The 21,521-nt window shown below is 47.1% G+C and overlaps 1 protein-coding gene across 1 annotated transcript in view; it reads right to left on the bottom strand.

The window, feature by feature from the left end:
• Window positions 1-21,521, bottom strand: part of GABBR2 (gamma-aminobutyric acid type B receptor subunit 2) — a 365,190-nt gene that overhangs the window by 186,996 nt on the left and 156,673 nt on the right. The window contains exon 4 of the mRNA XM_060154769.1: window positions 213-314. Coding sequence (XP_060010752.1) covers window positions 213-314 — 102 coding nt within the window. The remainder of the gene's footprint in view (window positions 1-212; window positions 315-21,521) is intronic.

Genomic DNA, 21,521 nt, shown 5'->3' with positions numbered 1-21,521 from the left:
ACACCTGGCAATCAGACCTCTGGCCAGTGCTGGACAACCAGCACTGGGGACAGCCAAGGGAAGCCAGCTTCTGAGAGCTTCTCCTCATATGTCAGATGCCAAGGATGAAGTGAAACAGCCTGAATTCGAGACTCCTTCAAAGTCAGGGGATTTGGGGAACCCCAGGAGCATGCGGTCAGTCTGTCCTCTGGACTGTGGCCAGCTGCACCTACCTTAAGCTTTTTGACACTGGTGCAGGGATCATTGGAGAAGCTCTCAGTGTCTGAAATCTCGATGTCCTCACCATACAGAACCCCGGTCAGGTCGTTCCTCACCTGCCAGCAAAGAGAAAGCAGAGGGTGGGTGTGCTGGCGGCCACAGGAAGGGCCAGTTCAGAGGGGTTGTCCTGGGAAGTGGCTCAAATGGGCAAGGTGATTTTCTCCATCAACACACAAAAGGAGTAGGTTTTACCTTCATTAAAAACTAGAGTGCCCCCTGGGGCCTTGGAGATCTCCCAGTCCCACTCCACACTTGACACAGAGGCATAAGGAGGCCAGACAGGGAACGGGCTTACTGAAGTTGCCCAGGAATTTCCTGGAAGAATTAAGACAAGCATCCAAGTCTCTGGAGTTTCATACTATCTCCAAATCAGATTAGTTAAGTACATTATGCTGTCTCCAAATCAGACTATTCAAATACTTCTTTATTTATATTTTGCATTATTTATTTGCAATATTACTTCATTTCTAGGGTGAAGAAATAGCTGAGATATTCATATAGACAAAGTAAAACAGGAGAGAGTAAGGGGGTATGGAATCAGCCTGAGATGTTAAACATAACTATGCGTCTGCTGACACACAGAATGACTAACATCTATGTGCTTGGAAAGCAGAGAGCTGCAAACTCCAGTGTTCACACCGACTAGCCAATGTGTGAAGCAGCTTGTGTGGAAGGTACTAGGGAGTGGTGGGGACTATGGCAAACTGGTGACTATATGCCTCACCTAAAGATGGCACTTGCTGCTCAGCTCCAAACATGCTATGCCAGAATGCTGGTCCAGAGTCACCAGACCTTCTGATTTTGGGGGAGTGAAATCAAAAATTCAGATTTTAATTTTTATTTATTTTTTTGCCACGCTGCACAGTATGTGGGATCTTAGTTCCCCAACCATGGTTCGAACCTGTGCCCCCTGCAATGGAAGCATGGAATCTTAACCACTGGACGGCCAGGGAAGTCCCTAGATTTTTAAAATACAGGATCTCCCACATTTTAAAATGTTGATATTATTTTCAATTTTTTTAAAAAAACAAAGTTAGGACCAAAACAAGTAAATCTGAAATCTGTATCTGGCCCATGTCCAGACTCTATACCCTCTAACATAAAGCCATGGAAATGAGACTGTGTGTTTTAGTGGAAAGAACCACGTGGGAGTTTTGGGACCCAAGTTCCAGGCCTTGCTCTGGCACTGAGTTGCTTGTGACTTCGGCCTCTCTGTGTGACCCTTTCCCTCTTAGGGCTCCAGTCTCCTCCTCTTCAAGAGAAGATGATCTTTAAGAGCACTTCTTGTTCATATGCATTAAGATGGCTATTATCAAAAACCAAAACCCAGCAAGTGTTGATGAGGATGGGGATAAACTGGAACTTTTGTGCACTGTTAAAATTACCCATCATATGGTAATATGATCCAGCAATTCTACTTCTGGGTATATACCCAAAAGAATTGAAAGCAGGGTCTCAAAGAGATATTTGGACACTCAGGTGCGTAGCAGCATTATTCACAAGAGCAAAAGGTGGAAGCAACCCAAATGTCCATCAACAGATGAATGGATAAACAAGTTGTGGTTTATACATACAATGGAATATTATTCCGCCTTAAAAAGGAATGAAATTTTGATACATGGCTACAACATGGATGAACCTTGAAGACATTATGCTAAGTGAAATAAGTCAGATGTGAAAGGACAAATATTGTAAGATTCCACCTAGATGAGGTACCTAGAGTAGTCAAATTCATAGAGACATAAAGGAGAACAGTAGCTCCTAGGGGCTGGGGGATGGGGGAATGAAGAGTTATGGGTACAGAGTTTCTGTCTGGGATAATGGCAAGTTCTGGAGATGGCTGGTGGTGCCTCTTGCACAACAATATGAAGGTACTTAATGCCTCTGCACTGTAAATTTAAAAATGGTTAAAATGGTAAATTTGATGTTATGTACATTCTACCATGATAAAAAAAAAAAGCACTTCTTGTTTCAACAAGTGGTGGATCCTCCCAATGTATGTACCAAAACGTTTTGAATAATTTGGCCCTGAATGTCACAGGATGGTCACTGGGAAGCCACCACCATAGAAGGGGAACAAAGGGAGTTTCAGTGGGAACTGCTGTATTTCATTTCTTTAAAAGAAATATGACACAAATAGAGCAAAATGTGAACACATTAATCCTGGGTGGCTAGTCCATGGGTGTTTGGTGTTCTGTGCTTTTCTGAATGCTCGAAATACTTTGCAATAAATGTTTTGTAAAAAGAATGACACTGCCGCAGTCAGGGTGAACTTTGTCCATCCTTAGTTTTTACCTCTATTTTGATGGAAGATTGGGAGCTAGTTGCTTGAAAAACAAGTTGGCTTTGCCATTACAGTTCATTTCTGCTGCGTCAAATCCTTTTTGCTTTTTTTTTAAAATAAATTTTATTTATTTATTTATTTTTGGTCGCATTGGGTCTTCGTTGCTGCATGTGGGTTTTCTCTAGTTGTGGTGACAGGGGCTACTCTTCATTGCAGCGCGTGGGCCTCTCACTGCGGTGGCTTCTCTTGTTGCGGAGCACGGGCTCTAGGCATGCGGGCTTCAGTAGTTGTGGTGCACGGGCTCAGTAGTTGTGGCTTGTGGGCTCTAGAGCGCAGGCTCAGCAGCTGTGGCACACGGGCTTAGTTGCTCCGCGGCATGGGGGATCTTCCTGGACCAGGGCTCGAACCCGTGTCCCCTGCATTGGCAGGTAGGTTCCCAACCACTGCACCACCAGGGAAGTCCCTCAAATCGTTTTTGGATGCAAGTGGGGTTCCATTATTAGTTTTGTGTGTCATGAGGGTGCTGTGGAGCAACAACAATTATTAAACACAGAAAATGTGCAAACTCGGCCCTGCTGGAAGGCAACACAGCCAATGCACAGACTACCAAGGCATGCACAGTCGAGCCGCAGCTCTCCACGTCCATGCCACCCAAAGCTAGGGAAACTACTCGAACTCTCTTGAGTCTCAGTCTTTTCACCTATAAAATGGGGGCAATACAGTATGTAACTTAGAGGGCCCAGCAAAAACACTGAGGATGCGGAATGGCTTTGGAAATTCTAAAGTTCTTTACGCTGCTTAAAAGCTGGAATGATCATTTCCAGGCATAAGATGCAGCATCAAGGCTGTCAGTGTATCTATCTATGAGTAAGTGTGTGCATGAGAGCTGTATATAATTAACGGCAGAAAAAATATTTCATAGGCGGTCAGAACTCGAAACAAACAAAACCAAAACACCCTAGAGGTCACCTTATTCTGCCCCTAATTTCACAAATGAGGAAACTGAGGTGTGACTCCCAGGCCAGTGCTCTCTGAATGCTCCCAGGCAGGCTCTGCTGGATCCTGCCAGATGTGGACAGTTCCTAAGGCTTATGAGCCAGAACAGGTCAGAACAGATGGTTGGTGACATTAGGCACTCAGTGACCATAATTTCAGCACAAAGAAGTCTGCTCAGCTTGAGCATTTATTCTAATGGACTTTTTTAGGGAAAGCAAATGGAAAGAAACAGTAATAAATGATGTTTTAAAATAACCAATGCATGTTAAAGAAATAATGCAATTGACTACCTCACAAGGAAAAAAATCCACACTCTCACGTGTGGCTAGAAGGATCATTCATTGCACTGGTTAAAGATTATTAAGTAAGTTAGAAAAAAGACACCTCTTTTTTTTTTTTTTTCATTCTGGTACTGCAAGGTATCTCCTGTTTTACAGGGCCAATATCTTTTATCAGCTTGCTAAAAACCACATTTCAGCAAACTGAATCCTATTTTTTATTCACCTCTACTATAAAAGCAGAAATATGTTCTTCCTGGAAAGGAGTGACACTTAATTCTCAAGAAAATAAAATACATTCACACATACACACACACTCAAGTATAGCCAGAGTCCCACTGGGGCCTAATCTGCACATGGGGCCCAGGGAGGCAGCCATCAGGAGTCTGATTTACTGAAAGGCCCTGGCCATCCTGGGAGGAAGGGGGAGAGATGGGTGCTGATGGGCAGGGAAGGGACAGAGAAGAAGGTTGCCCCATCACCTAGAAGGGAGGGTCAGGGCTGCCAATGGAGTGAGGAAGACCATGAGTGGGGCCCTGGGTGCTGCTAGAAGGGAGATTAGGAAGGGTTGAGTCCTTAAAAGCTGGGTCCTCAGGGCCAGCTCACAGGGCTGAGATTGCCTAAGGGAAGAACTCTCCCTGCTTCTGGAGCAATGAATCCCAGCCCCAGCCATCGGAGTAAATCTGAAAGGAGCACAACTCACTGGGCACCAGGGAGAACCAGTGGGTCAGAGCTCTAGGAATAAATAATCGAAAATAGGCTTGGAGGCAACAGCTGTTGATTTTTTCCCCCAAGAACTGGTATGGACTGTGGATGCGAAGTCACACCAGAAAGCATGTCCCTAAAGCAGTGGTTCTCAAAGTGTGGCCCCTGGACCAGTAACACCGGCATCACCTGAGGGAACTTGTTAGAAATGCAAATTCTCAGGCCCACCTCAGACCTACTGGGTCAGACACTCTGGCGTGGGGTCCAGCAAGCTGTGTTTTAGTCAGCCCTCCAAGTGATTCTGATATATGTTCAAGTTTGAGGACCACTGTCCTAAAGAAGGCAGGACAAGTTTTAAGCAAACCATTGATAATGGTATGAAAAAATGCTTTCTATGGCTTGGATATTTTCTGCTTGATTAGGAGACCGCAATGTGTTGACCTGAGTAAGGCAATTACCGAAAGGGTGAGCAGGACCGGGATTCCCATTTAAAAAGGCATCACATCTAGAACGTGGAGGGGACAATCACCCTCTGGTCTGCCCACCTCAGAGCACACCTGGAGTGCTGGGCTCAGTTCTGGTGCATTTATCAGGGATTGTGACAAAGTGGCTCAGGCTCAGGGGAGAGAGGTGTGGCTATGACAGGGACCAAGAACCCTTTAGAAGACCATGGACATGGTGGCGGGGGTGTTGGGAGTATAAAGGTCACAAGGGGTGACACCAACGACTCCTCAGGAGTGGTGAGGAGTGACACCAATTGGTGACACCAATTCCCAGTGCAGCCTTGGGAATCAAAGATCCAAATCCAAGAATTTTAACACTTAAGACTCCAAGCTCTAGGGAAGTCCAACGTCTTGAAAGAAGTCAAGAGCCAGGCAGAATCAGTGGCTTTGGGGGAAAGCTCAGAGCTGGGAGGACCGTCCTGCTCAGGCTGAGTGGCAGAAAATGCTGTCAGGTCAGATCAGCTGTCTAAACTGCGGGCCCAGTGGGTCTATACACGACTTTCCCTCCCAGCTGGTTCACGGGCTGTAAGAGAAGGGGTGACTGACAGGGACTTGACACTCCAATGAAGGCATCACAATGGCCTCGCTCCTCCAACTGAGTGCACAGCCCCCATCCACAGGCTCGGCATTGGGGATACACAGCTGGTCCTGCGAGATGTAGGGGGAGCAGCGGACAGGCTGGAGAAGGAAAAGGGGATCAGAGGAAAAGACACGAAGCTAATGGAATTAGGAAAAGAGTATAGGTGAACAGACTATTCGGGAGAATTTTCTGGCTTAGCATAACTGAGTCCATGTGACCCATTTTAAGCATAATGTGGGTCCACCCTGTTCTACCAGGGAGGCTTGTCACCACCTCTGAGCAGGTCACAGTGCCACTCCACCTGCAGGCCTCCTCCCTGCTCTGAAGGCTGCACCTCTCTACTCACACACCCCAGCTGCCCAGATGATTCTCCCTCTCCGAAAATCACCCAGTGATTGGGCTTATGAAATAACAGCATTATGTGTCCCACCCTGAATAGCTGCCATGTGAGTCAGGCTGTTCTTTCCACCCATGCTGTCCCTGCTTCGGGGTCCGAGGACCACATCTGCATGCCCTGCCAGGTTCCTGTCCCCCTGCAACTTTCTGCTGCCCACAGGTACGGCCAATTAACTCCCTGCCCCTACAGCCAATTAACTCTCTCCCTGAGGTGAGATCCCCCACCTCAGCCTTGGAACTTCCCTTTCTCCAGCAAGGTAATGTAAGGACCCTGAGGTCAGGAGGCCAGGGCTTTCAGCCCCCTGCCAGCCTGGCAAAGGGCCTTCTTAGACCTCAGGCTTTCAATCAGGGCTCCTGCTTCATTCCTGGGGCTGGAATTCTGTCTCTTGTCCAGTCACTCCCTGGCCTCTGGGCTTGAGTCCATTTTTGAACAGCTACCTAGTGCCTGGTCATTCCAGAATGGGGCCCTGTTTGTTCTTCCCAGTCTCTCTCATTCATTCATTCATTTATTCATTCATAATATTGACATCTCTTCTGTTCCAGGCACCATGTGAAATAATACTAGGGTTCTGATGGAGAGCAAATCCATTCTTGGGTCTCTATCTAGAGGGGGTGAGAGACATTAATCAGATAATTACCCTGGTTATCTACAAGACAAGGTGCTCAAGTTCAGGGGCATGCTTCCAGGAGAGGCTAACATAGAGAAGTCAGATCTAGGCCAGAAGGTAGGGCAGAGAAAAGCATTCCAGGCTGAGGAGCAACACATTGCAAAGGTCCTACAGCGGGAGAGAGCTGGTAGGAGAACTAGAAGAGCTGCGCTGGTCTGAAGCACAGCATGGGCAGGGGCTGGGGGAAAGCTGCTGGAATGAAATGAGAAAGAAGAGGTGGACAGGGGAAGACCATGAGAGCCCCATAATTCACAGGAAAGATTCTGGTCTTGAGCCTAAGAACAGTGGGAAGCCTTCACAAGGTTCCAGGGAGAGGGTTGCATGATTAGAACTGTGTTTTAAAACCAAGACTCAGGCTGCTGTGGGACCAATGAGGGCAGGTGCATGAGGGAACAGGAAGGCCATTGAGGCAGCTACAGAACCATCCACATGAGAGATTCTGGAGGCTGGATGAGGAGATGGTGGTGGAGGTGACATGAACTGACCCACTTGGGGGTATATTTGGGGCAACTAATAATCTGTATTAGTCATCTATTGCTGTGTAACAAGTTATCCCACAACTTAGTGGCTTAAAACAAGAAACAGTTGTTATCTCACACAGTTTCCATGGACCAGGACTGTGGGAATGACTTAGCTGGGTGCTATGGCCAGGGTCTTTCATGAGGTATTTTCAAGATGTTGACTGCAGCTGCATGGCAGGATCACCTGGGAGTCTTTAAAAACTACTGATGCCCTGGCTGCATCCTAAACCAATTACAGTCCCTAAGATAGGACCCAGGCATCAGCACTTTTAGAGGTCTCCAGGTGATTCCAACATGTAGCTAAAGTTGAGAACCACAAATGAAGGGGTAAAGGCCACAGAACTGCCAGGCTCACAGCTAGGTTGCCAGCCTCCTAAAAGCCCCCGAAGTCACCTATTCCTACCTTCTCCAGGTTCTGGGCACCATCTTCCTTTACAGCTGGGACTTCTCTCCTACCCCAATCAACAGTTATGTCTCATCTTTAATCCCCAGATCCTTCTACTCCTGGCCCCCAGCACCACGAGCAGATCCTGACCATGTCAGAAGGGAGAATGGTGAGAAGGAAAGCAAGGAGAAGGGAATGACGGAGAGACAGACAGTAAGAAAAGACAGTAAGCAGAGGATTATTACAGCTGTAAGTTCTCACATTCTGACCACACGTCCCAGGTGGGGAAGGCTCTGATGGAGCAAGTGAAATGCAAAGTGGAGGCGAGGCTGCGGGGACTATCAGAGACCCCAGGACACTTGGCTTCTGTGGCCAGTAGTTCCCCAGACATCTTCCCTAAGGAGGCCACTGCGCCAGCTGAGGAATCATCCAGAAAGGCGGAGGTCCAGGTAAACGTGGGGAGAACCAGGTCTGCACCATATGCACTTTACAACTCTTTGAAAATTCTAATTAGGTTACGAAATGAACTTGAGAGCAAAGCGAATTCCCAGCTCTCCTATGGAAGCCGAGGTAACCTACTTTGTCATTCAAATACACTTACTATATATAGCCCTAGATTGTGCTGAAATTCCACTCCTCTTACCTGACTAAAGAGTATAATTATAGATTTACTTCTATTCATTCATGAAATGTGTCTTCACTTGATTAAACGGTTCATTCAAGGAAAATCCATTAAAATATGGAACATGCTAAAATGTGGCTCATTAGAGGCAGAGGGCACTGCTGTAGTTAAGATGCTAATTAGGATAAACAGGCATTTAAAACACTCAAATCTTTGAATAATTCAGGTCACTTTTACTGGGGCTGGAGCTCCCCAGGAACCACCATTAATTTAAGCTAATTAAAAAATTAGCCTGGAGAAGAGTAGACCAAGGCAGGAAGTGATGGCCGACTTCAAACACTGAAGGGCTGTCATGTGGAACGGAGGGCACCTGGTTCTGGGCACCCCTGTGTTGGAGGTGGGGCCAATAGGTAGATGGGTCAGGAAAGCAGATTTTGGCTTAAAGCCAAAATGAACTTTCTAGTGATGGGGTAGGCAAATTTGGTAGTGAGCTCCCTGTCATCAGAGGTGTGCAAGTAGAAGCTGGTCGGGATGCTGGAAAGGGGATTTTTCTTCCACCGCCAGTGTTTGTGGTTCTAGGAGACTAAGTTTCAAAATCCCACTTGCCCCCACTCTTTGCCTTTTTGAATTTTAGAGTTGCTAAAGCAGTCCTCTGCAGCTCTGAAGTTTTTCAAAGATATGAGGCATGCAGTTTGAGTCCCAGAGAAACATATCCATGTGGTTATATTTCTACCTTTCTAAACCTGATGAGCACTCGTTGAAAAAATTGTTCCTTTTGGAAAATGGAGCCATCTAATTTTCAGATTTCTACAAATAATTTTAACCTATAGTTGGAGTTGAGTATAACTGAAACTTTTAAAAAAGAGTAAATACATAAGTGAACATGTATTAGATCTACTGCTCATATGTGATACTTGCACAGGCACCGTGACATTTGCATGTTCACACTGCAGAGCCAGTGGGTTAGGTGGTGACCGCCAAAAAGGTATGTCCAAGTCCTAACCGTCAGAACCTATGGATGTGACCTTATTTAGAAAAAGGGTCTTTGTAGATGTAATTAATTTAAGGATCATCCTGGATTACCTGGATGGGCCCTAAATCCAATGATAAGTGTCCTTATAAGAGAAAGGCAGAGGGAGATTTGGGACACAGAGGCATAAGGGAGAAGGCAACGTGAAGACAGAGGCAGAGACAGGAGTGATGTGGCTACAAGCCAAGGAACACCTGGACCCACCAGAAGCTGGAAGAGGTAAGGAAGGATTCTCTCTTTAGAGCCTTTCAGAGAGAGCATGGCCTCGCTGATACCTTGATTTCAGAACGCTGGCCTCCAGAACTGTAAGAGAATGAATTTCTGTTGCTTTCAGCCACAGTTTGTGGTGCCTTGTTACAGCAGCCCCAGGAAACTAACACATCTGGGGCCTCCTGAGACCTGGCAATTTGTTGGTTCAAACCACATTCCCATGGTTAAGCCCAGGCTTACTGTCCTGTTTACACCCTCACATCACAGGCTGAGTTTTCCCAAAGGGAATCCGGTTTCCCTCTACTCAATGGCCACTTGTCTGTCCCAAAGAAAAATGGTTTTTCTCACTTCCCCAGAGTTACCAAGAGCAGAAAAACAAGTGTGTGTGTGTGTGTGTGTGTGTGTGTGTGTGTGTGTGTGTGTGGGGAGGGGGGTTGGGGCAGGGTGGTTCCTTGTTGGGCAGTGGTTAAGAATCCGCCTGCCAATGCAGGGGACACGGGTTCGAGCCCTGGTCCGGGAAGATCCCACATGCCGTGGAGCAACTAAGTCCGTGAGCCACAACTACTGAGCCCATGTGCCACAACTACTGAAGCCCACAAGCCTCGAGCCCCTGCTCTGCAACAAGAGAAGCCACCGCAATGAGAAGCCCACACACTGCAGTGAAGAGTAGCCCCCACTTACTGCAACTAGAGAAAGCCCGCGTGCAGCAATGAAGACCCAATGCAGCCAAAAATAAATAAATAAAAATAAATTAAAAAAGACAAGTAGGGGACCATGAGTGGCAGTGTCATGAGACATGGCCCTGTGGGGGGCCACCAGCCTCACGAGCCTCAGTGGAGGGCTCAGGAGTCCAGGTTGCTGAGTTTGTGCTGGTTCGCAGAGCTGACCACAAGCACCAGGGCTGTCACATCCCCTCCCTAACTAACGTGGCAGTCCTGCAAAGGGGAGGGCTTTGTTTTAGTTCCAGGGTCCAGCATCGTGCCTGGCATGCAGTAGGTGCTCAAAGCTATGAGATGAATGAGAGAAAGAGCGAATGCACACCGCGTCCATCTAGGCTATCATGTAGATATTCTGAGCCCGGGAGTTTATCCTATGCCTTGAGACGGTCTTGCAGGGATGAGGCAAATGCACAGGGGCTGGACCACACGCCTCTGCCTGAAGACACAGCCGGCTGACATGGGGACCAGTCCTGGGCATGGTGCTGTGGTGCTCTCCTGGGGGGACCCGTGGGGCCTGAGGGCAGATAGCATTCCCTGGGACTGTTTCCGTCCAGCCCTTACTTAGGCACAGGGCTGTGGGGACTTGTGACCTGAGCTCTGCCCAGATACTCACATCAAGCCCTTACAACAGCTCCCACCTGCTGGTAGGTGTACGATGAGCCATGGTGGCTGGAAACAGAGATCCCAACAGGCAGAGCTGGCCTGAGCAACAGGCCCCCACACCCAGGACCCACCCAAGACAGCTGCCTCCTCCTTTGCAGCCCTCACCGCCATCACCCTATATGGCAGTCCTTCAAAGGGAGGGGGGGAAATCCCATGGGCCACAGTCCCCTCCTCCCTTGCCCACCATTTGCTGCTCAGGGGCCCATCTTCCAGAGCTACATGCTATGGGGCAGGTACACACCCTGGATCCAATTGCATGGGGTAGGACAGATGACTCAGTGGAACTAGGGTTCTCGGGCTCTCAAATCCCTGTTCCCATCAGCCAGCCTTTCACAATTTTAGAAATTCTGAAGAATCTTAAATGTGATGAACAGGATAATCTACACCCCCCTCCACCCCGCCCCGCCACCCTGCAAGATGTCCACCTCCTTATCCCTGGAATGCACTACCTTACGTGGCAAAGGGGACTTTGCAGATGAGTTTAAGTGAAGAATCTTGAGATAAGGAAACCATCCTGGATTATCTAGGAGTGCCCAAGGTGACCAGAGGCGTTTTTATAAGGGAAAGAGGGAGGCAGGAGAGTCAGAGCCCAAGAAAGAATGATGACAGAGATTTGTTTGAAGAAACCACACTGCTGGCTTTGAAGATGGAGGACAGGGCCGAGAGCCAAGAAAAGCAGGCGGTTTCTAGAAGCTGGAAAAGGCAAGGAAACAGATTCTCCCATAGTCTCCAGAAGGAACCAGTCCTGCTGACACCTTGATTTTGGCTCAGAGAGACAGATTCTAAACTTCTGAGCTCTAGTACCATAAGATAACAAATGTGCTATTTTAAGCCACAAAGTTTGTGACGATTTGTTCCAACAGAATAGAAAACTCACATAATAAGCTTTGGCCTTGAGATCCTGCACATCCTCAAACACCCACTCACACAGAAAACTTTCCCTCCTTCCCAAGCTAGTGGTGACCCGCCCATCTAAATTCCACAGTCCTGTGCTCAAGGTCACTCTCCTTGGCTAAAACAGAGACTGTCCTGAGAGTCTACATATCCTCCATCTGAGACCCCGGAGCCCAGCACAGGGCTGCCTGAGGAAAGGGGACCAGGCCCAGGCCCTCTGCTTGGATAAGGCACAACACCCCACTTTGGACTCCCCAGCCAGCAGTCTTCCGTCTGCTGCCAGTTCCGAGGAGCTCACCACTCTGTGGGGGGTCAGTGAAATCAGGCCACACTGAGTTGTTGGGGAATGAAATTAGCCTTCAGAACCTTGTTGCTTTCCTGTGACAAAGTGCCTATGGCTTTAATTGCAGCAGACTCCTGAGACCAAACCAATATTTACAGAAAGATTTGGATATTAATAAAACAGGAATATTATCCAGTTAAGATGATGAACACATACCTCTACAGGAAATCAACGAGATGCAAAGTGTGCCTCTGACACCAAAACAGAGGAGGGGGTATTAGAGAACTCACACCTGTGAGCACTAAAGAATGCAGAATGCAGAATCCTTCTCCTGTTTCCTGAGCCCCATCCCTGCTCCCTGTCACTCAAGGTATGGGGGAACGGGAGGGAACCAGGTGGACAGGAAGTCCAGGTCTGTGGGACACCCCACCTGTACATCCCAAGGAGCTGTCACTGAGTCTAGGGGAACAGCGTGGCATCTGGGCCTCAGGGGAAGGGTCAGGACCAGAGGGGGAAGCAAGACAAGGATGCAAGGGCCTCCCCCACACTGGAGTGAGCTCTGCGCCACTGCAGGTGTGCAAGCAGAGCTGCGGTTGCTATGGAAGGGATTCAGGCATCAGATGGAGGGGCAGAAGAGACTGACGGATCCCCGAGGAAGGTCTGGGATTCTCAAGCCTGTACCCCAGTTAGGAGGGACATTTGCTGAGGGCAGCCCAGGAGGCACATGTTCACCCCTGCAGGAACAGGACCATTTCAGGCAGCTCCATAAGCTGGATAAGCAACTGGATCCAAGCGTCCACCCTCTCACTTCATGGTAGAGCTTAAAGGACTCCTCTCAGAGACCCTGGGGCGTCACTGCCTTTTTTATGTGCAGCTTTCTCTGCAGTTCTATATTCCAAAGTAGGCTCTTTGTCCTCCACTCCAGTGTTCTGCCTGGACATCCTACCTACCGCCCAGCATTTGAAGCCCTCCTTCTTTGCCTACCCGAACTCCCTTCTTCCTCCAGGACTGCAGATTTGGGGTGTAGGTGGGGGAGGAAGTGAAGACATAGGTGCAAACAGCCCCCCAGAGCCTGCCTCTCTTCCCTCCACTCTTCCTCGGCCCTTCCTCCCACCCCTCACTCAAAGCCTTCAGGGAGCAAGCAGGCTGTAGGGGGCATGGCAGGATCACCCTGGAGTGAATTTCATCCTCTCATTATTACATTTATAATGTATAAACAACAAGGTCCTAATGTATAGCACAGGAAACTATATTCAATATCCTGGGATAAACTATAATAGAAAAGAATATTAAAAAAAGAATGTAAAAAAAACCCAAACAGATGAGGGTCCGGAAAGGTTAAGTGACTTACCCAAGGCCTTACAATTAGTAAGCCAGAGGGCTGAGATTCAAACTTGTGTTTCTCTGCCTCCGGAATCCAGAAGGGTTGGGTGGAGGGAGAAGAGAGGAGGGGCTGGGGGGCAGCACTGACCCCACAGTGCTGGGACCCACAGTGACAGGACCCAAGAAGGGCTTGGTTACTTGAGTGTCTCCCCTGAGACTGGGAGACCTGGAGGGTTGAAACTATGTTGGGGCCTCTTCATGTGCCCATGTGGGACATAAATCAAGCAACCAGAATATTCGGGAGAGAGAAGAGGGCAGAGCTGGGCACATCCAGGGAGTGGTGCCTCAAGATCAGAAGGTGAAAACGATGAGACGGGCAGATGCCCAAGATGCACTTCAGCTCTGGCCCCAAGGTCACTGCAAAGGGAGCCTTGTGTCCAGTGGGCAGAGTTGGCCCTGCCACCCTCAGGCCCACTCCCCACCCCTCTGAGAGAGGGGTCGAGCTCAGAACGGGCCCGGCTGCTACACCAACCCACCAGCCCTCATTGGACAGAGGGGGAAACTGAGGTCCTGGGAGGGGTAGGGACTTGCCCAAATCACACAGCTGTCTAGGGGCAGAGCTGGATTCAAACACAGTTTCCTGCCTCCCAAATGTTGCCCAAAGCTGTGTCTTTAACAGCAGCAACAGAACAGTAACCCTGCAAAAGGCCACCAGCTGCAGCCCTCCAGGACCCCTTCCCAAATCCCTACAAGAGAGGAGCTGCTTGAGGGCACTGCCCAGCCCCGTTCCTCGGTGTCCAGCACCCAGCACAGGGCCTGGCACAGAACAGCTGCTTCACAGACCCTGCACATCAACCACAGTGGCTCCCAAGCCTGCTGTGCCTGGCATCTCCCTGGGAGCTTTGCAGAAATACAGATTCCTGGGTTGCACCCAAGAGACCGATTCTGACTCTGGTATGAGAGGAGGCGGAGGGAGGCCAGGAATCTGTGTTTGTATAAAGCACCCTGGGGTCTTGGTTACACAGCCAGATTGGGGACCAGTGATGCCCTTTTAGCTGCCCTGGTCTGACTGGCCCTTTAGTCTAAACTCCCTTATTCCCAAGGGCCCTGCGATGGATACTAAGGTGCACGCCTGGAAACTTCCATTCTCCCAGCTGCCGGAAGTGGTGGCGGCTGACAACTCACAGCTGTGTGTCTCCCTGGGATTTGCCCTTGACTAAAGGGGGCAACCTTGTCCCCAGAGCAGCCCATGCCCAATCACCAGCCCAACCTCTTGCCTTGATTTGGGGCATCTCTGAAGGGCCAGCCCAGCTCCAGAGCTCCCCACAGCCTTGGCTGAGGCCTCTGAACTTCTTCCACCTCACTCCCTGCTGTGAGCATTCCCCAATAAACCTCCCGCAAGTCTCAGCACAGCTTTCTGGAGAGCCTGACCTAGGCCAGGCTCACCCATGTGTGCCTTGGCTCAGCCCAAACCAGTAGTTTGCCCCTCTGTCCTTAGATGAAGACACCTCCTGTGCTGAGATCTCACGGGCAGCTGCTTGCTTTGGGGTTCTTCTGTGTAGGACCTCATATCAGCTCAGACAAGTTGCACCCTTTTGACTCAAAGACTTTAAACTTGTCCAAGTAATTTCTAAACTTCACTGAAACTCTGAGAAAAGGGGGGAAGTGATACAATTACCCATATTCCCAATACACTAACCCAACTAGTGTAATTTCTTGTTTTGGCTGCCATCACCCACGTCCTCCAGCCTTCCCTTTGCTACTGTACTTCTGGAATTTGACTTTTATGTATGGCATCACTTGAGCTCTCTTGTCCTGTGACTTCCAGGTAGGCTTGGAGGCCCTGGCAGGCGTCAGAGGGCTAATGGGAGGTCCTGGCAAGGGTCAGAGGGTAGGAAGAGAAAGGGCTCAGGGTATTTCTCCCCACCTGCTCCCTGGCTTAGTTACAGCCCTTGTCAAGCAGCCCCTCCTCCCAGCTCCAGCAACACTGCTCCCTCCCCTTGTCCTCCAGGGCACATGGGTCCTGACTGTTGCTAGTCCCCAGTGCTGCATTTGCCATGGGTGACCACTGTCCAAAGTACTTCCTCACTATTTAAGCCCCATTGCAAATAGCCTCTCCCACATGAAGTCCTTCTGGATTTTCCAATGAGCTGTGCTCACCGCTCTGAATGCCTGCATTCTCTGCTCCTCCCTCCCAGGCCCACACTTTCTTGGCCCTGTTCTGGAGGAACTGGGAAGTTCCTCAGGTCATCCACACCCCCACAAGAGCACATAGCATGATGTGTCCTCGGCCTTAGTGAGGCAGCTAGGGGAGAACGCCACGGTCTCAGGGACTGATGGAAAGGAGCTAAGCTGTCAACAGCTCCTCCAAGGTCAGGAAAGACAGTCTGCCCTTGCCCTGGCCTGGAGCCCGAGGAGCCAGCCCCAGCCTGGAGAGGTGCTGAGTATGTGTCCTGGGAGGGAGCTGGCGGGTCTGGTGAGCCGACCGTGTACAGGGGTGGACACTGCATCCAAGTGCTGAGCAGGCCAACAGCCCGGGAGTGGGGCTTGAAGCTGTGCTTAGCTAAGCAGTTTTTATAATGTACCTTCCTAGGGCAGTATCCAGATTCCGGGGAACAGGTATCCACTCTGCACAGGGGAATTTTCCAAAGGGGACCAGAATCCGGACGCACTGTGGTTATGGTTATTGTCATGGCTATTAACCTATCCAGCTGCCCCTGGGCTGAGAGTTCCTATAGGGTGTGAGGCCCTGTCTGAGTCCCTGATAGATTCCAGCATAATGGTCTGGCTCAGTCACCACTGGCTGAATGAATGAATGAGGCCAACAGCACACTCCATTCATCTGCCTGTGATGAGCATCACTTATGCCTGCTGCCCAGTGTTCTGAGAAGAAGGCTTAGGAAGCATCTGTGCTTCATTTGTGCTGTAGGGTATTAGAGAAGTTGAAGGTTCTTAGGCAGAAATATCAGAATGCTCTAGAAAGGAAGCCACAGAGCAAAAGTGGAAAAGGCTGCACATCTGTGATAAGTGAGAAAGGTAACAATGACAGCTCATGTTTACTGAGTGCCCATCACATGCAGAGTCCCTCATACATGTCATCTCACTCCTCTTGACCACTGGAATAAGCCCAAAAGGTAAAATTATGATCAGTTTATGGGCAAGTAAAATGAGACTCAGAGATGTTCAGTCAGTTGCCCAAGGTCACACAGCTGGGAAGTAATAAGCCTCTGATTTAACTTCAGTCTCTCTCTTTCTACAGCCCTGTTGTAAACTATGGTCAGCAAATATTTTCTGGAAAGGGCCAGATAATACATATTTTAGGCTTTGCAGGCCATACAATCTCTGTCACAACTACCCAGCTCTGCCTTAACATTGCATGAGCAAATGAATGGTCGTGGCTGTGTTCCAATAAACCTTTATTTACAAAGCAGGGGGCTGGATTTGGCCCACTGGCCCACAGTGGCAGACCCCAGCTCTGAACTCACAACAGAGAGCCTGTGGTTCTTTTTTCCCCTCTAGGAAGGCAGTGGGAGAGAGGAAAGAGTACAAACTGAAATCAGGCGGTTGCAGACTAGGATGCTGGCTCTGCCCCACGCTGGGCCACCTCGGGCCAGCAAGGGAACACTTAAGGTTGTTACAAAGGTTAAAATAAGCTGATACATGCTGTGTCTACCATGGCTGAGGTTCAGTCAATGGCAGCGTTTAGTATCAAGGTGATACCGAGGTTGGGAGAAGGGAGGAAAGGGCTGCTGGTGCCACTGGAACTAAACCCTGATGGGTGCATCTTCTCACAAAGGCTGGTTACTTTGGACTTTCTGCAGGAGAATGTTATTCTGCACCCCACGAAACCCCAAAGGGAATTCACAGCCACCCATGGTGGGAGGAATCTTTGTACTGTCCCCGGAAGGAGCAGATGTGTAGTGCTTGGTGACTCCCCGACAAGGGTAGGCAGGCAGCTGTTCCCAGACTTGATATGGCAAATTGTGTGATGTGCTGTCTTCCTGGGGCGGCCAGCCAAGCAGTGATGGGGGCCTCTGTCACCCCCTCCCCCACTGCCTGCTGCCCACGCCTGCTGATTCATGCGGGAGGGCCTGGGTGTGCCAGAAGGCCTCCAAAATGGCTCTAGCGCAACACAAGGCTTTGGAAGAAGACTGAGGACTTGGGGGCAGGAGGACAGCTCCTTCTCTGTTTCTTTTTGAAGGTCATAACTTTGGCACAGAAAGGAGGATGTGGGGAAAAATCCATCAATATTGCTGGAGTCCAGGCTATGGCTTATGATGCCAGATGGTGAGCCCCTGGAAGGGGATGGCACTCACTGCTCCAAGACTGGCAATACCATGTTTGCTGGGAGAATTCATCCATCTGATCATGAGGATGCTAAACTGAAATTTGAGAGGGAGAAGAAAAGTGTCCAGGAAAAATATAAAACCAGATATGATGAGGGCCAGTATATATAAGGAATTTTAAAAGGGGGCCACAGAAAAGGAAATGCTCAGGAACTGTCATGTATCTGTATTCCAAAGTATAAAGTATGGGTAACAGTGTTAACTATGAAACTTTTGGGAAAGATGGTAAAGCTGAGCACAGATGTCCAACTCCCACCTAAGCTACCTCCTTCTGAAAGTGACAGAAAGGACCAAGGGAGTATAAAAATAGGGGAGATCTGCTTCAGCATTGGAAAATAGGAAAGAGTGCCATCAATATGCCACCAACTTTGAGGAATTTCTGCTGGGTACAGTGCCAGTGGGGCCAGATTGAAGGCTGACTCACAGCTCTCCTTCCTGGGAAAGCAGCATGGTGCTGCAAGGAGGGCGGACGTGCACACAGGACCCACCTCACAGCCTTTGCTGGCGAGTGAATGAGTGCTGGAGCCACAGGACCAGTACAGAGCCCACCATGGGGAGCCTACCTCTCACGGTGCAGCCCAAGAGCCTTCAGGAGCGGCTGGGCCATTAGATCGAAGGACAAACAACGCTTACCCAAGCCTGGTTCTCCCATGATAGGCCTGGATGTCTCCCAGACACAGAGGGCAGGAGAACAAGGAAGAGACCAGGAGCGATAGGACATATCGGGAACAGCTGTGCAAAAGTAGAGAAGAGATGCCCACAGCACAAAATGACTCCCAACCCCTCAGGCTGCTTGCCCCTGGCTGGTAATGTGAAATCACCCAGTCTTCCAGATTAATATCCGAGGTGAAAAATCTCATACCATCCAGAAAAAGCAATGAGGGGGACCCAGGAGAAGTAAGTGAATACCAGGTCAGGGAAGACCTATAATGCACGTGTAACCTAAGAAAATCTTCTGAAACATAAAGGAGACAAACAAGGAACGCACACAGAGGAAGAACATCACCTCTAAAAAGATTCACTATAAGAACCAGAAGTAAAATGTATTGTCTGTTTTGTACTTCAAGAAAGGTAAAGAAAACCTGGCCTCTAAGATGTAAGGAATGGAATATGCAATAGAAGAGATTGAAACTAAAAGAAAGCTGGTAGAGCTAAGATGATAGTGACAGGAAATGAATAATATTATGAGAATTTTGAGAGGCATTAGAAGCAGTAAAGGACAGAATTTAATTGTAGAAAACCAATGGATGTTGTGGAATACAATGGTGAGATGTTTTCTCAGAACATACAGAACAAGGATTAAGATAAAAATGACCAGAGAGAGAATAATAACATGGAGAATAAACGACAGAGACACACTCATAAATTACTGATACTTCTAAAAAAAATACCAGAACAAAAGAGTCTAATATAATTAAAGATATATTACAAGAAAAATTCTGTAATCTAAACACTGATTCTTCAAATAAAAAACAGTAATCATATTTTAAACAGACAAACATCTGACATGAGCCATGTTTTCTTTTTTAATTCCAAAGATTAAGAAAGAAATCCACAAGTATCCAGCAGAGGAAAAAAAAAGACATCTACAAAGAGATCAAATCAGATTGTATCAGACTTCATTACAACATTGATGTAATGTCTAAAGAGGTTTGAGGAAGAATATTATGATCATAGAAATTTATACTTCATAGGAGAAGCAACAGAGAGAGACTGCAGTCTATGTAACAGCATGGTAGATAGAAAAACCATATACCCTTGCTGAAAAATATTACCGAAAGATGTATGCATGCCACAGAGAGATAAATCAAAAGACACAACTCATGAAAGATATGTCAATAGAAATTGAAGCCATATAAATATGGATCTGAATCTTAAAAGTCATAGTTATTATAATATCGTTTTAAAATAAAATCAGTATTTCAAATAAGAATTGAAAAAGAATATCCACAATGTAAAGAACAAGGTCAAGATAGAGAACAGACTTATAGCTGCTAAGGGGGAGGGCGTGGGGGAGGGTTGGATTGGGAGTTTGGGAACAGCAGATGCAAACTACTACATATAGAATGGATAAACAACAAGGTCCTATTGTATAGTACAGGGAACTATATTAATATCCTGTAATAAACCATAATGGAAAAAATCTGAAAAAGAAAATATGTATATATAAAACCGAATCATTTTGCTGTACACCAGAAACTATCACAACACTGTAACTCAACTATACTTCAATAAAAAAAGAATAAAGTCAAATAAAAACTCAAATTATAACAATTCAAAATTAGAGGCAGTGAGGGATGGCCAGTAAATAAACGTGCTAATTTCTGTAGCTAACAATAGATATTGCAATTTTATATTGGTACTTAGAGAAGTAGATGCCTAACATTTTAAACTGAAAATGCAATTATAGAATAGTCTTATTATAATGAGGATGCTATATTATTTAGCTGAAAGTATAGGATTTGGCTAAAGCTGTAATCAAAGGCAAATTTATTGGCTTAAATACATTTGATAGCAACTAAAAAAAGAGTAAAAAATATATATGCAAATCAAGTAGTTAGAAAAAGAATGGCAAAACAAACATAAATGAAGAAGGATGGTATTAATAAAGATAAAAGCAGAAAAAAATAAATTAGAAAGTAGGCAAATAGAAGCAAAGCCAATAAAAAGCCAAGTGCTGGTTCTTCGGCTTAAAAAAAAAGATAATGGGATGTTTCACAGAAAATTTAACTTGTGTTTTTGCTATATGTTCTTCAGTAAAGGAAATGTCTGGAAAACTTGTTTATCTCTGGGAGGGGGATAATCTTTAAAGGGGAAGCAAGTGGACCCCCAGAAGCAACAAAGGTGTCTGCTTTAAAGCGTATGAGCAGCAAAATGGAATAGGACCATTTAGGGGTAGGTTTCTAAAAGAAACCCTCTCTGATTCTTGGGAGGTATGGATATCAGAGAAGAAAAAGCCAACAGAGGTTCTGGATTCATGGGAGGAAAATGACCAAATCACTTCTGACAAAATGTTCCTGCATCCTGGGAGTGGCTCCAAAAGGAACTTAGTGAGGAGCTTGAGGACGCCTGGAAGTGTGTCTCAGGACCTCGATCAGTGGAGGTAACCAGTCCAACCAGTGTCAACAGCATCCCTAAGAGGCTTCAGAATGCAGGCTCCCCCAGCTGGGTGAGAGGTTGTTGGCTATTTTGGAAGAGGCTGACGCTTCGAGAGAGAGATCCTGAGCCCAGTAAATCTGGCAGGTGGAGTGCTTGATCCAGGTTTAATTTAATTTGAAAAAATAACAAATATGACCATTTTTTGCATACTGAATTTAAGATGTTGATACCAGTTGCATCAGTAAAGAAGCAAACTAGCTGGCTTAATCAAGGAAAAAAGTGGGGAAACATCTGTAATGAGAGAGCATATAACAAAAGACAAAAAAATTTTTTTAATTGTATTGAAATATATACTAATAAATTTGCAAATCTTAAGCAAGTTTACTATTCTCTGGAAAACATAAGTTCTAAAATCCACATAAGAAATATAAATCTAAAGTGATCAAGAAGCATGGAAGAAGCCAAAAAGATAACTTGTATCAAGGGTGGGATGGGGGACGCAAAATCCTGGATGGTTTCATAGACTCATTGTTTGATATTCAAAGAGCAGCTAATCTGTATATTCTATAAACTGTTCCAGAGCACCTAAAAAGACGTACAGCTTTCTGATTCATGTTGTAAAACTAGAATAACTCTGACAACTAAACCCGACTAGTTTAATCAAAGTAAAATATAACTATTAGCACATGTGTTTATAGAAAAAAAACTAGATAATTAAACTGATTAAAGAATAATGCAGCATAACAAAGAAAGGTCTA

The sequence above is a fragment of the Lagenorhynchus albirostris genome, chromosome 7, assembly GCF_949774975.1.
Source record: "Lagenorhynchus albirostris chromosome 7, mLagAlb1.1, whole genome shotgun sequence".
NCBI lineage: Eukaryota > Metazoa > Chordata > Mammalia > Artiodactyla > Delphinidae > Lagenorhynchus > Lagenorhynchus albirostris.
Note: the sequence above shows the minus strand (reverse complement) of the source record. Positions and strands in the feature narration are given on the sequence as shown.